The following is a 15865-nucleotide window of genomic DNA, read 5'->3' on the forward strand; positions in this document are numbered from 1 at the left end:
TGGATCCGAAGGTGAATGGGTAGCCAGTGCAGGGAGGCCAAAACTGGCGTGATGTGCTCTCTATAGCCTGTACCAGTTAAAAATCGGGCTGCAGCATTTTGGACCAGTTGTAGACGAGCAATGGAGGACTGACTGATTCCAAACAGAAGTGAATTGCAGTAATCAAGCCTAGATGTTATGAAGGCGTGGATCACTGTCTCAAGGTTCTTTTTGGAGAGTATAGGCTTCAGCTTAGACAGCCGTCTCAGCTGAAAAAAACAGGATTTGACCATCATGTTTACGTGACTGTTGAGTTTTAAGGACGGGTCCATTATCACCCCACCCATTATCATTATTATATATAAATAAACTGAATTGATTTGAATTTATAAATGTTTGCCTTTGAATTTAAGCTGCTTTGATTTTTGACAGCAAGTTTTAATGTGCACTGTAGTTTCATTAAAATATTCACTTTATTTATGTAACTGCTCTTTAGGCTTCAACACATTAAAATGTCTTCAATTTCACACAAGAACTTTAATAAACTGAACTTGAAGATAAAAAAACGGTTCGACATAAGAATAAATGGTGAATCTTAATTGTTCTACAAAATGGGCACCTAGTGTAAAAAACAAGTATTTAACAATGAGGTATTTAAAATTTGGCACAAAAGACACCATTGTCAGATTGACTGATATACTGACAAGAAAAAAAAATGTTTCAATTAGTTATTTGAGACTTAAAAAAAAAACTGATATCAAACATTGACAATGTGACAAGCAAGGCAAGAGTGTGACAAACGTTCATACTAATGGTTCAACCTACAACTATCTTTGGTGTATAGACTTTAGTTACAAAAATACAAGGCGGCAGAGCACTAAAAAAATAAAAAATAAAATAAAACAGAAATTTAGGCCCGGTTTACATGGGAATGACCTCTGGAAATAGTATTTTATAATATTTATTGGGACGAAAAAACAAAAAAAACAAAAAAAAGCAGGTTTACACGGAAACACTTTAGTTTCGATACCAGGCAGGGTTGCCAAATAAGAAATGATGAATTATCTATCTAGTACTGTCGCTTTAAAAAATGTTTTTTTACCCAAACCCAAACCCATACCAAACCCATACAGTGCTTTGCGAAAGTATTCAGTCCCCTTGAACTTTTCAACCTTTCGCCACATTTCAGGCTTCAAACATAAAGATATAAATTTTAAATTTTTTGTGAAGAATCAACAACAAGTGGGACACAATCGTGAAGTGGAATGAAATTTATTGGATGTGTCAAACTTTTTTAACAAATAAAAAACTGAAAAGTGGGGCCTGCAATATTATTCGGCCCCTTTACTTTCAGTGCAGCAAACTCACTCCAGAAGTTCAGTGAGGATCTATGAATGATCCAATGTTGTCCCAAATGAATGTTGATGATAAATAGAATCCACCTGTGTGTAATCAAGTCTCCTTATAAATGCACCTGCTCTGTGATAGTCTCAGGGTTCTGTTCAAAGCGCAGAGAGCATCATGAAGACCAAGGAACACACCAAGCAGGTCCGAGATACTGTTGTGGAGAAGTTTAAAGCCAGATTTGGATACAAAAAGATTTCCCAATCTTTAAATATCCCAAGGAGCACTGTGCAAGCAATCATATTGAAATGGAAAGAGTATCAGATCACTGCAAATCTACCAAGACCCGGCCGTCCCTCTAAACTTTCATCTGGAACAAGGAGAAGACTGATCAGAGATGCAGCCAAGAGGCCCATGATCACTCTGGATGAACTGCAAAGATCTACAGCTGAGGTGGGAGAGTCTGTCCATAGGACAACAATCAGTCGTACACTACACAAATCTGGCCGTTATGGAAGAGTGGCAAGAAGAAAGCCATTTCTCAAAGATATCCATAAAAAGTGTTGTTTAAAGTTTGACACAAGCACCTGGGAGACACCAAACATGTGGAAGAAGGTGCTCTGGTCACATGAAACCAAAATCCAAATGTTTGGCCACAATGCAAAAGGATATGTTTGGAGTAAAAGCAACACAGCTCATCACCCTGAACACACCATCCCCAATGTCAAACATGGTGGTGGCAGCATCATGGTTTGGGCCTGCTTTTCGTAAGCAGGGACAGGGAAGATGGATTGGGCCAAATACAGGACCATTCTGGAAGAAAACCTGTTTGAATCTGCAAGAGACCTGAGACTGGGACGGAGATTTATCTTCCAACAAGACAATGATCCAAAACATAAAGCCACATCTACAATGGAATGGTTCACAAATAAACGTATCCAGGTGTTGGAATGGCCAAGTCAAAGTCCAGACCTGAATCTAATCGAGAATCTGTGGAAAGAGCTGAAGACTGCTGTTCACAAACGCTCTCCATCCAACCTCACTGAGCTCGAGCTGTTTTGCAGGAAGAATGGGCAGAATTTCAGTGTCTCCATGTGCAAAACTGATGGAGACATACCCCAAGATACTTGCAGCTGGAACTGCAGCAAAAGGCAGAGCTACAAAGTATTAATGCAAGGGGGCCCAATAATATTGCAGGCCCCACTTTTCAGTTTTTTAATTTGTTACATAAGTTTGACATATCCAATAAAATTTCATTCCACTTCACGATTGTGTCCCACTTATTGTTGATTCTTCACAAAAAAATAAAATTTTATATCTTTATTTTTAAAGCCTGAAATGTGGCAAAAGGTTGAAAAGTTCAAGGGGGCCGAATACTTCCGCAAGGCACTGTATGTGCTGTGTGAGGGTCTGATAAGATTAGTAGTGTGTTGAGTTTAGTGAACATCTGCACTGAAAAGGGGTAAAAAAAAAAGTTTTCATGTTTAACTGGCAACCCTGAGCCTGACTCAGCTACATGCATCCTGCATCTGCACGATCACAGTTACATCCTAACTTGGGAACAAACACAAACATCCCTTCGGACCGAAGGTTTTGCTGCTTTTGCTCCTACATGCTGAAAAAGGGTGAGCAGCACAAAAACCCACTGCTTTCTTCCCGTATTGTAAGTGTGGTTACTGCAGAAAAACTTTTGACTGCAGCTACCTGTAGTGAGCATGTGTGATTTCACACCCGCAGTGTATTTCACATTTCTGCTGGAGATTCCACTGTAAACCTCAGCTCTGAGACCTGGATTCAGAAACATTAGATTTCAGAGAGAACGGGGGCCGTTGTTGTGTACACAAATGGCTGAACAGCAGCAGAAAAGCTATGGTTTCAATCAAAAATGTGTCATGTGAACAGGCTCCAATTTTGGGCAACAAACGTTAATGGTGATTTGTCAATTTTTATTAAGGTTAGTGCTTTTAGACTTTAGCTGACTTGTTAATGTTGACATGCACAGAAAAATAATTTCGAATCATTACTGCAGCCTACAGTAGAGTTGTATTCAGGCCCAAAAAATTTGATCCGAACCGGCCCCGGCCCGCAGCCATCATTTCCGAACCCCACCTGACCCGACAAATTAATAGTAATTACAGGTCCAAACCAGAACCCCCCCACTCTCACCCCCTGACATTTTTAATTAGTTATTAATGGTCGGGGACGCGCGGCTGAATAAAAGGAGCAGAAAATTGGAGCTGAGGGGGTGTTTGTCCTTTCATGGCCGTCAAAGAGCATTTAAACCCTGTTTCTGCTGCATTCTTCTGAATTACTGATACACGGACCCTGCTCTGACACACGTCTGCTTTGAGATCTCACCTGTTTGGGTCGTCGACCGTGCGCGTCCACTGAGTGCAGCGGCTGAATTAACATCTACTTGGGTGATGGATCACTTCCTGGCCGTATAGTCCATCTGAAGCTTAACTGAACTTTTTCCCTCTTTCAAGGCTGGTCAGCACACAGTGAAATGGCCGCGTGCGGCTGGTGACTGTATGGTAGGCCATGTTATCATATAATTGGATAGCAGCTGATCCTGACCCAATCAAAAGTCCAACACTGACCTTGCCCACCAATCCAGCACATTATCATGGCCCGGCCCGCCACGAATTTGGGTCGGGCCGGACTTCGGGCCCAGGTTAGAAATGACAGCTCTAGCCTACAGTGCACATATTTATGAATATTTATAGAAGTTCAACCTTTACAGATAATTTCTATTGCCTCAAGGCCCCAGCATACTCCGTCCAAAGCCCAACAGTGAACTCGCGGTCATGTGGTTGTGGGACGTTCATTTTCACACACACCTTTCATATCCACGACAAAGACACAGAGCTCCTGGGAAACTCCTCCCACTGCAGTATACATCATCATGTGGGTTTTTTCCTGTCAGTCTCCACTCCGTCCCTGCATCCACCATTTGGCCACAAATCTATCTTGAAGAAAGCGCCACACTTTGAGCAGACCGACTCTTCTGTGCACAATGTCTGCACAATTTCCATCCAGGAGTTTTAGACCATTTGACTAATTTAGTGTTTGAAGAGTCGTACAGCTGAATGTCTGAGTGTATTTCCACATTGACAAACACACCCACAAACTTCTGACCAATCACACGGCGTGTATGCCTGTGAGAACTTTGGTCCGGGTCTTGTGTCGAGAAGAGGCAAGCAAAGCTACTCTGAGAACAACATGACACATTTTCAGCCACGCAGTTACGCCAATGAGACGATTTCGCTGCTTTGGGTGGAGTGTGCAGGGTCCTTATGGTCCATTATGCGCTTTGTGCACAGGACTCACTCCCACCCTCAATCACCTCATGCTTTGTTAGCACTCTTAAAGTAGCCACACAACTCTCATAGCTGTAGGAAACAAACATTTCTATGCATTTACTGTAATTAATTAATTTCATTGCAATGCAGTGTAACATTAGCTGGGTCCAGATCGACTTGTCTTTTAGTTTGGATCTAAACCAAACTTCAACATCTGAACTTCAAATGCTTATTCAGTTTTGAGGTTTGAAAAGAAAGTTGTTTAAATAGCAGCCACATATCTGAGCTTAATAAATGTGCACTGGAACATATTGCAAAAAGAAATGCATGGAATAACTAAATGTCACCAAATCGTATAGACATGGTAAGGTACGTTACATTACATTCAGCTAAAACAGCAATCTTGACTCAGTAGCTATAAATATAGAGCTATTTCTAATGTCAGATCTGTTTATATTGCTTTCCAATTAATTTACATATTCCAGTATCCTTTATACCATGTGATGAACCAAATATACTCAAGCATTCCTTTGATCTGATGTGTTGCAGAAGAAAAGGGTTAGAATAAACAAGTGTAGGGGTCAGAACATTACAGTAATCAGCCAGAAATAAGATGGGAAAAAATAAATTATAATGCAAATCTTCTTCACACTTGAAGAACCCAAGATACTACCAGGAAAATGAACATGCACTGCAGCTAAGAACAAGAAGAGCACATGCATCTCAACAACAAAAGCACATGATTTAAGAGTGGAACACCTCCATCTGCTCCTATAAATCCCAGTTTATGCCTCATGCAGATGGTGGGGCAAGAATTTGTCATAAATGGAGCTGCATCCTGCCAGGTGCCAACAGTTCTGGCAAGTGGCCGTTTACTTTTTTTTAATAGACCATTTGTATGAAGTGTGCTCTTTTTAGACCCACCCATGACTGAAGTCATTTGGAAGAGTTAAATTTAATTTGATCTTTTTTTTCTTCACCGGCAATTAAACCACCAATAGGGTACGGTGAGCAGACCACCAAAAATATGGGAAGTGTGTAAGATTATATCATAGCAGTGTGCTATGAAATCATCATGATTTAACCATTCAGGCTGTGCCGAAGACACAATTAATGTCCTATTTTAACAGAGTGTAAGAATAGTATCAGATGCAAATGGGTACATTTATTCAAGTATAAAATTAAAAGCATTTTAAGTTTATTGAATTGTGAATATTTTCATAAAATAGACTCCATTCCAGTACGTTTAAAAAAAAAAAAAGTACATTTACCTCTTACGTCACAATAATGAACACAAAACTTCCGCAACTTTTCAGAGTACAATTACATATTACAGAAAGAACTTAATGAAGAATAAACAAAATTGCATTCACATTAAATATTGATTATAGAAGACAAAAAAAATTATGTGCTTAACGCCACAACTTTGTGGGCATGCTCTGCATAAACAAGCCCGAAGTTCTGCCTAATCACACAATACTTGGCACATAACCCTACAAGAAAAGTTCTGCCAGGAGCTAGTGCATAATAAGGGTTCTTGAAATGCCTGTGAGATCAAAATGACGTCATTTTCATCAGACAGCAATCCCAACAGTCCTCATGTCTTGTAGAGTATAAATTAAATTTCAGACTGCTTTAAATTCAAGCAGATTTAACAGTTAATTGAGCTAAAACTACACTCTAAACTTTTATTTGTAATACAATCAGTTATTTACTGTTTAAAAAATGAAATGTCTACTAAAATGAAGTGTCCACTTCAAGGACTGTCTCCTTTTAAATAAATACATCAACACGCAATGGAAAAATCAATGTAGTATTTATACATATATATACATACCTGTATACATCAAGGTTCAAGTTAAAGGTTCTTTATTGTCATTCGCATCATATGTGGTACATGAGGTGGAACTAAATTGTGTACACAGGGTCCCAGTTACATCCAACAATAGCAAAAATATAAATTGTAAAAAAACAGTAATAAGGATCTAAGATATAAACCTTGGTTATGTACTGTAACCCCAGATTCTATGAGTATAGGCGCAGCCCTTTAAGACTGTCGCTAGTGGGTTTATCCTTTCGCGTGCAGCGCAGCACTGAAAACTTTAGTCCGTGCCCATCGGCTGTGTGGGCCCCACCCCTGGTCCGTATCAATTACGGTGAAACCGGGCAATCAGCTCCCATTTTTTCTTCAGCCAGCTAGCTAGCACTGTCAGAAGAACGAAGAAGGAAAAGATTTCCAGCTTTGACCGGCACAACTTTTGCGAAGGATGCCTGGGTCTCTGCCACGCCGACCTCCTACCATCCCTGTGAGCTCTCACCCCCCGAGGAGAAGCAGAGACGAGCAGCCTTGTTCAATGTAAATGCTGAGGAGTGTTTTTCAGTGGCGGGCCGCTACTCGCTGGACAACGCCATCGCCTTTTCTAACATTTTTTCTGCGTGGTGAATCGGACGATTCCCTCGAAAAAGGCGATGCTGGCAGCAGCTCTGCTGAGTGTTTTTCCAAGGCGGGACGCTACGTGCTGGACGACGCCACCGCCTTTCTTTGACGCAGAGTCGCGCAGTGAATCTAATGATTCCTCCGAGAAAGGTGATGCTTGCAACAGCCTCGCTGCCCCCTCCCTCCTGGAGAGCATAGTGACGGAAGAAGAGTAGCCGAGCGAATGCTCAGCCACCTCGGGTCTTCCCACGTCGGCAACCACACCACTCCCAGCCGTCGGCGCCCTCCTCTCATAGCTGCCCGACATGATTCAGGAGGCTGCTGACACAAAGGGACTTTCCGTCCCTCACCTCCTTCTGCCCCAATCGAATGATCTGGCGGGTAGGTTTAGCTCTGCCCTGGCTCGTTGCCCTGACCCCATCTGGCCCCGCTTTCCAGCAGTGAAATCCTACTGGAACGAGGTCGCAGCTGGACCCGGCAAACTGAAGACGCCCATCTCCACCTTTGCCTCCATCTCCAGAGTGGAGGGTTTACCGATCAGAGCTTTTCCCTCAGTTTCCCCCCTGGAGCCAAGCCTGGCTGAGGCGCTTGGGGCAAAAGCTTCCAGGATGGACCAGCAACCTGTCTCTCCAGGGAAGCATGACCAGATGGTGACAAAGCTCTCCAACCGAGCTCACCAGTGCTCATTCCAGGCGGCCACGGCGAACAACAACGTCGCCCTGCTGGCCTACAGCATCTTTAAGAGGCTGGAGGAAGCAGACCTGCTGGAGGAGACAAGAGCTCTCTATGTAAAGCTGCTGATGTCATCCTAAACATGTGCCACCTCTGCGATCTGCCTGTCTCGCATCGCCACCTGGATGACCATGATCCAGAGGACCACTTGGCTCCGCCTCTCGCCATCCTTGTCAGAGAGGCTGCAGAAGGACCTGCTGGAGGGCCCCATCACCCCAGAGGCGCTGTTCGGGGCCAACTTCAGGACCATCCTTGAGAAATCGCAGAGAGGTTTCAGAGACGGTACACCATCTGGTGACGTCGCAGTCCTCCTCCCGCCCCTCCGGCCGCTGGAGGGACCGCCGTGGCCAGCAACAGTAGCAGAAGTGCTTCACAGCTGCGGCAGCGACTTCACGCTCCGCTCCTCCGCCAGCCCCCTCCACCAGGGAACAGCTTCTTGAGGGGAATGTGCGTGTTTTTTGATGATGTATGTTTTGAAATAAAACAGAAACATCTCTAAGAGTAAAGTTTCATCTGATTCTAGCCTGACTGTCAGATCAACTGATCTCACAGCTGCCTCTCTCCACACAGAATGAGCCGGTAACCTCTGAACAGCATTTTAAAAGGCACCGCAGTTCGGTAAATATCACAAAACACTCGTCTGTCATGTCATCTAAAAATTATGTTTTTTCAGCAGACCGAGTCCGGTAAAATCCCTCACTCTCAGCCAAAGCCCGTTTATTTTCTGCTGTTTCTGCCCACTCACCGCGCAGCGGGAGTAAACGTGTTTCTCCACGACAGCTGCAGCCTCCACCGAAACGACATCTCACTCGGAAAGCGCTCACACCTCCTCTCAGTGTGCGCCGGCTCACCTCAGCTCTAACGTGAGACCGCAGCCTGGGCTCAGCACAGAGGCACACATACAGCCCTTTTCTGTCGGAGCCCCCCTTGGGTCCCCGCTGGAGAATCTCCGGAGCAGGTGACGGCAGTAAGGGTTTTGAATCTGGTTGAGTGTCCATGAGAAACATGACACAACACAAAATGCGTGCCCGCTCTCCGAGCGTTACTCAGAGTGGCAGCGAGTATGTTCCCTGGACAGATGGATGGACCGTCTGATCAGCAGGGGTTACACGCTGCAGTTCACAGCTCAACCCCCACCGTTCAAATGGACTATAGAGACGGCTCTGTCATCTCCAGAACAGAGCTCGTCTCTCCAGTCAGAAGTTCAGGAATTCCTGATGAAAAACGTGATTTTCAGAGTTCCCAACGGAGAGGAAAACTCAAGGTTTTCCTCCCACTACTTCCTGGTTCCCAAAAAAACCGGAGGGGTGAGACCCATTCTCGATCTGTCCATGTTCAACAAATTGATCATGGAGAGACAATTTCACATGCTGACAATCAAACAGCTGCTGGAGAACTTCACCAGAACGACTGGTTCACCTCCATAGATCTGAAGGGCGCATATTTTCACATTTCCATCATTCCAAAACACAGGAGATTCCTGTGTTTCTCCTCCAGGGGATTCCGTATCAGTACAACAGGCTACTGTTCAGTTATTCCCTCGCCCCATGCACGTTCTCAAAATGTGTTGAGACGGCTCTACAGTCGTTACACATGGCAGGAATGAGAATTATTTTTTATCTGGACGATCTGCTTTTATTAGATCAGTCCAGGCAGAAAGCAGCTGCACAGAACAAATGCTAGCATTACAACTGCTAAATCTGAGTTTTTCTATAAACTGGGAAAATTTCAGTTCTCCCGTCCCAGATGATTGTTTATCTGGGAGTGGAGTTAAACTCAACCCCAATGAGAGCCTGTTTATCACAGCCGAGAGCCGAAGATCTGTCAGCTCAGCTCTGCCGTGTCAAACCCTGCAGTGTAGTAACGGCTCTCTCGGTCATGCGACTCCTGGAGATGATGTCAGCGGCTCACGTCGTGGTTCCGCTGGGCCTGCTTCCCATGAGATGCCTTCAGAGATGGTTCGCACGCCTGCGTATAGATCCTGTGCGCCAGGAGAGGCGGATTATCTCTGTGCCCCGCTCCGTGAGAACCGATCTGAATCACTGGGGAAACCCCATCATTCTATCAGAGGGAGTTCCCATCAGCAGGCCTACATCACACATCTCAGTTTTTGCAGACGCGTCCCTGTCAGGCTGGGGAGGAACATATCTGTCCCAGGCAGTGGGAGCACACTAGCTGGACCACATGTCGCTTCACATAAATGTGCTAGAATGTTTCACGGTCTGAAATGTGGCTCAGCATTTTGCCCCCCTGCTGCGAGATCAGCATGTTCTGGGCCACACAGACAACAAAGTGACGGCAGCTTACATAAACTGTCAGGGAGGCGTGCACTCAGCCCAACTGTTACGCATTGCGATACAGCTGCTGTATTGGGCACACAAAAACCTGCTCTCTATCAGAGCAGTGTACATGCCCAGCGTCCTGAACAGGGGAGCGGACATAATGTCATAATGTTGAGGGGCAGTCCCCGCCACAGAGACTGGAGCCTCCATCCCGAGCTTATCTCTCGGATTTGGAGCAGGTTCGGCCGAGCAGCAGTAGATCTGTTCGCCACACGGGAGAATGCCCAGTGCCAATTATGGTTCTCACTGAGCCCACGAGATGACCCACCATTAGGGGTGGACGCCTTCACTCACAGCTCATGGCCAAAAATGTTCCTTTATGCGTTCCCTCCAGTCCTGCTGATATCACGGACCCTGGACCGGGTCCGGGAGGAAGAACTGTCAGTCATCCTCGTAGCTCCCGAGCGCATATGCGCCCCATGGTTCCAGAATCTGCAGCGACTGATATCGGGTTGGTCGTGGAAACTGCTGTGGGGGGGGATGCTCTCCCCCAGGCAGGAAGAGCGATCAGGAGTTACCCAGAAATAGGTCAGCTCTTTTGGGTTTGGCCGCTGAACAGATCCGTTTAGAAAAGATGGCAGTATGACCAGATTGGGCGGTTTTTCTGCTAATTGGGCGGTTTTCATTCCGATTTTGCTGGGAACTCTGGGAAGATTTTTGTTGGACTGTTGTGTTTTGCCACATATTGTTAGATTTTGGGGCTGGAAAACCTTGACTATCTGGCAACACTGAAAGATGGGCCTCCCACAGGATGTGGTGCGTACGATTCAGGGTGCAGGAACCGCCTCACAGTTTCCTCCAAAAAACGCCTGAGCTAAAGACAAAAAGGACTGGACTGCTGAGTGGTCCAAAGTTATGTTCTCTGATGAAAGTAAATTTTGCATTTCCTTTGGAAATCAAGGTCCCAGAGTCTGGAGGAAGAGAGGAGAGACACAGAATCCACGTTGCTTGAGGTCCAGTGTCAAGTTTCCACAGTCAGTGATGGCTTGGGGTGCCATGTCACCTGCTGGTGTTGGTCCACTATACAAATATATTGTACATACTGTATATACAAACACACCCCTGCATTTATATATATACATATACATACATATACATATATACATATGGATATACACATTCGTTTTACTTGATATGTTAGATCTAATTTTATTTGGTATGGATTACTTTTTGTCTCGAAATAAAGATTGATACATATATACACATTCATACACACACACACCATACATACATACATATATACACACATGCACAAGCGTGCGTGTGCACGCACGCACGCACACACACACCTGCATTTATATATGTACATATGCACATTATAATTACCTGGTGGAGACAGCATACTTGTCCTCTCGGTGTCTGCAGGGCTCTCCTACCACTGTGATGCTTTTAATGTCCTCCTTATGAATGCCAAGGTTGGAGCCACGTATGGTAATGGAGATGCCTCCTTGCATGGGGCCGTAACGGGGGATGATCTGAATGAAGAAATGCAGTGTGTGGTGGGGAGAGGTGTGTGTGTGTGTGTGTGTGTGTGTGTGTGGGGGGGGGGGGGGGCAAGGGGTGGGGGAGGGAGTGTTTATAGGTGGAAGGGATTTGAAACGGATTTGCACAGATTAGTTGTGCTATAAGAACATACAAGAGATTTACTCAGTCTGTTCAACCAACCATTCAATAAATTGTTTTATATTCAAGGCCATGGTGGATAATTACATTAATACGGTACAAGTACTGTCTGCTGGTTTGAGAGCAGCTATTAGGCATTGCCCAATTAACGAGTGACACACTTGAAAACAGCACAAAAGTCTAAGACTGATGCTGCAGTTAAACACACCTCTTGAATAGGAATGCTTGAACTATTATGCACCAAGTATTTTTCACTAAAGAATGACAATGACATTATTTACAATACAGTAAATACATGAAAGTATTAATAAGATAATAAACACTAAACACCTAATTGAGTAATTCTAAAATAAACACAGTATGTAAAGTCCTCAGTAAGGCTGCATCATTAATACCTTGAGCTTTAAGGCTAATATTATGCTGAAAAGCTTAGTTTATTCAACCTTAATTTATACAGGTTAATCCCACTGAGCCTCGGGGACTCATTTAAAAGAGAGACCTGACAGTGACTATGCTTACATGATTCTGTAGAACAGATAATTATATTGCTTTCCACTTATATTCAGAAGTTAGAGTTTACAGAGTTCCAAATTGGAAAAAAATGTGGCAACAGAAATGAAAGTTGAAATTCTGGACCAGCCTTGACCTAAAAATTCAATATGGCTGCTTTGCACATGAAAACCTGAGTGGGCTACAATAATAAACAATTTATTCTCAATTTTAACAGCTTGTATTTTATTAAATCGGTCACATACATTGTTATTTGTACACTAATTCTGTTAGGAAACGTTGCTACCATGTTTAAATATACAAAATGCAGAGAAATGCATGATTATCAGCTTGTACTACTAATAATAGTTAGCCTGGTTACTGAGCACAACAATTAGCTAATCGAAGTTGTACAACTTGAAACCCCATCTAGAGCAGGGGTGTCAAACCCACTTACAAAAAGGGTGAAAATTAAAACCTTTTTCAAACTAAGGGCCAATTTCAGAATCTGCATTAACTCATGTTAAATACCCAACATGTTCTCTTGGTTGCAGGTTCCTCAACAATAATTTGATTGGTCTCATTTGACGTTCTCTGTTGCACTTTTGACATCATAATCAAAGATTACTGAAAAAAATAAAGTGATAAAAGTATTTTATGTTTAACATATCATCTTGGGGGGCAGATAAGATGTCCACAAGGGCCAAATTTGGCCCTCAGGCCTTGAGTTTGACACCCCTGGTTTAGAGTGATGTAATTTCCAGAACCAAAATCCTACTCTAAAGGTAAATGGAATGTAGCAGGAGTGAACCACATTTACAAGGTTTTCCAGAAGTTATCATATAAACATGAGCTGAGTAGAACTTAACATAAAGAACAGGTCATTTTCAAAGAAATGATCATTGATTTGATTATGCTATATGTTAGGCTTTGGTAACTGCTCTAAATTGTGTGAGTGAGAGAGTGAATGGTTGTTTGTCTCGTTTGTCTCTATGTGTCCCTGTGATGGACTGGAGACCTGTCCAGGATGTCCCCCCACCCCCACCTCTCACAGTGATAGCTGGACATGGACACCAGTGAGCCCCGTGACTCAAAAATGAAGAGTTAGGTAAAGAAAATGGATGGATGGAAGATTGATCCAATATAGTCAAGTTCATCCCAGAGGAGTTTGATCCTCTTATCACATCCATCCATTTTCTTCACCCGCTTCTTCCATTTTGGGTCATGGGGGTCGCCGGTGCCCATGTCCAGCAATCACTGTGCGAGGGGCGGAGTACACCATGGACATGTCGCAAGTCCATCACAGGGACACATAGAGACAAATGAAACAAACAACCATTCACTCTCTCTCTCTCTCACCTTGGGACAATTTAGAGTTACCAATTCAGCCTAACATGCATGTTTTTGGTCTGTGGGAGGAAACCGGAGTACCCGGAGAAAACCCAAGCATGCACAGAGAGAACATGCAAACTCCACCCAGGAAGGCCCCCCGACCCGGATTTGAACCAGCATCCTTCTCGCTGAGGGGCAGCAGCTCTATCAGTTGTGCCACCGTGCTGCCCCTCTTATCAAATAATAAATCTAAAATATTACATTTTACATGTGCAAAGGAAAACCAAAGATGACTAAATATCAGTAAAATATATTCCCCACACCCCCCAAAAACAGGATTTTTTTTTTAGAAATTGTAATGGGATCACCCTGATGCTCAATAATCCAGGTAGATAAATCTAACCAGGTTAAGTCAGGCCCTCTGGATGGATTCTTCTTCTTGAAACGTTTTGTCTTGTATCTTAAAGATGACTGAAGATGACTTTTGGATAAAAGATGAAACGTTTCAACTAAAAATAATCCGTCCAGAGGGCCTGACTTAACCTTGTTAGATGTAATGAGATCAATTTAGTGATTGGCTAGATGAAATATTTCAGTCAGGGTGAAAGTGGTGGATGAATAAACCCACAAATAACCCTTACATAAGAATCCTGCATTTATGTTATATGCACGTTATATTTCATGTATCTGTTTGGCTGTTTTATTTCTGGAAACTGCTACCTAGATAAAAATGAACACAATTACGGCTTGTTTTATGTCAATGACAAAAAGACACAAACAATTAAGTAAGTAAATAAAATATTGATCTGGTCTAGACAAGACTGAGCAACATTGCAGCATGCTCTCAAGGAGATTCACAATTCTTCTGTCAACAGAAAGATGAGACCGAACATGCACAGCCAATAAACTGCTCCGCTCGATATTCCAATTTAAAAGGTCGATTTTTTTTCTCTGCTAATCACAGGCCTTAAAGGACAGCACAGTTTCTATTTGAAAGGTAAACATGAGGTGATGACCACATTGTTGCCACTACTCACATCAGTGATCTGCGGGTTGGGGCACTCAGTGATGTGGGGATCCCCCTGCTGTTGAGCACAGAGCTTCTCGTATACGCACGCCTTCTGCTTGCTGCACCACACACACCTGTACTTCAGGTCAGCGTACTTGCAGAGACTACAGTCTTCCCTCCCCATGGAGCAATTGTACAGGGTGACTGAATGAGAAGAAGTGTAAAGAAAAAAACAGGAGCCACTGTTTTGTTTATATCATCTTTTAGGAATTTCCCATTCAGTTATATAATTATACATGTCCTTAAGTATTATCCTACAAACTAAATTGCATTTAAATCTATAATTACTATTGTGATGAGAAATGTATGATCGTTTGTACAATCTAAACATTCTGTCAGAATAGACTGAATGCTAAAGTCATTATCAATTATGTTCTGAAGATTAAAGTGCTCTAACGGAGCACATACACAGAGCATTATAAATAGCATCCCCACTGTAGAATGAGAAAATTCACCGTTCAGTGCACTGTCCATCTTCTTGCCAGTCTCCTTGTCCTTCACGTAAAACAGAACATTGGTCTCTGACGACTTATCATAGGAGAACTAAGAAAATTGAAGTGAGAAATGATGAATTATTGATACAGAATCCAATGATGAATGGCATTTAAACTTCTCTACAGTGTTTGTTGCTGCTCCCCAACACCAAGGGGCAAAATGAAAGAAAAATTATACCTAGTCTGGCAGAGCTTCAGCTGAGAAAATCAATGTTGAAGAAGGAACGTAGCTGTGGGCTAAGCATGGTTTGAGTTTCCCAATCACATTATTTAAAATGTAGAGTTTGAAGCTAAAATTACTCAAATGATGGGGCCATGTCCTTTAGAGGGAGCTAGAGAATATTAGAGGAAACCATGAAACCTGTTAAAAGGTGATTTCATTTACAAAATAGGAACAAAACAGCAGTTTTACACAAGGAAAGTCTGCACAGATTGATGTGCTACAAATTATTTGATTTTAAGAGGTAGAAGGAAGCTCCACTATATATACAGGTCCTTCTAAAAAAATTAGCATATTGTGATAAAGGTCGTTATTTTCCATAATGTAATGATAAAAATGAAACTTTCATATATTTCAGATTCATTGCACACCAACTGAAATATTTCAGGTCTTTAATTGTTTTAATACTGATGATTATGGCATACAGCTCATGAAAACCCAAAATGCCTGTCCCAAAAAATTAGCATATTTCATCCCACCAATGAAAGACAAGTGTTTTTAA

The 15865-nt window shown here is 43.0% G+C and overlaps 1 protein-coding gene across 1 annotated transcript in view; it reads right to left on the minus strand.

The window, feature by feature from the left end:
• Positions 1-15865, minus strand: part of plxnb2b (plexin b2b) — a gene marked incomplete in the record, with an annotated part of 234589 nt that overhangs the window by 47502 nt on the left and 171222 nt on the right. Inside the window, 3 exon segments of the mRNA XM_037683644.1 lie at positions 11463-11611; positions 14618-14793; positions 15105-15192. Coding sequence (XP_037539572.1) covers positions 11463-11611; positions 14618-14793; positions 15105-15192 — 413 coding nt within the window.

Source organism: Nematolebias whitei, chromosome 10, assembly GCF_014905685.2.
Source record: "Nematolebias whitei isolate Nwh7 chromosome 10, NemWhi1, whole genome shotgun sequence".
In the NCBI taxonomy this organism is placed as follows: Eukaryota; Metazoa; Chordata; class Actinopteri; order Cyprinodontiformes; family Rivulidae; genus Nematolebias; species Nematolebias whitei.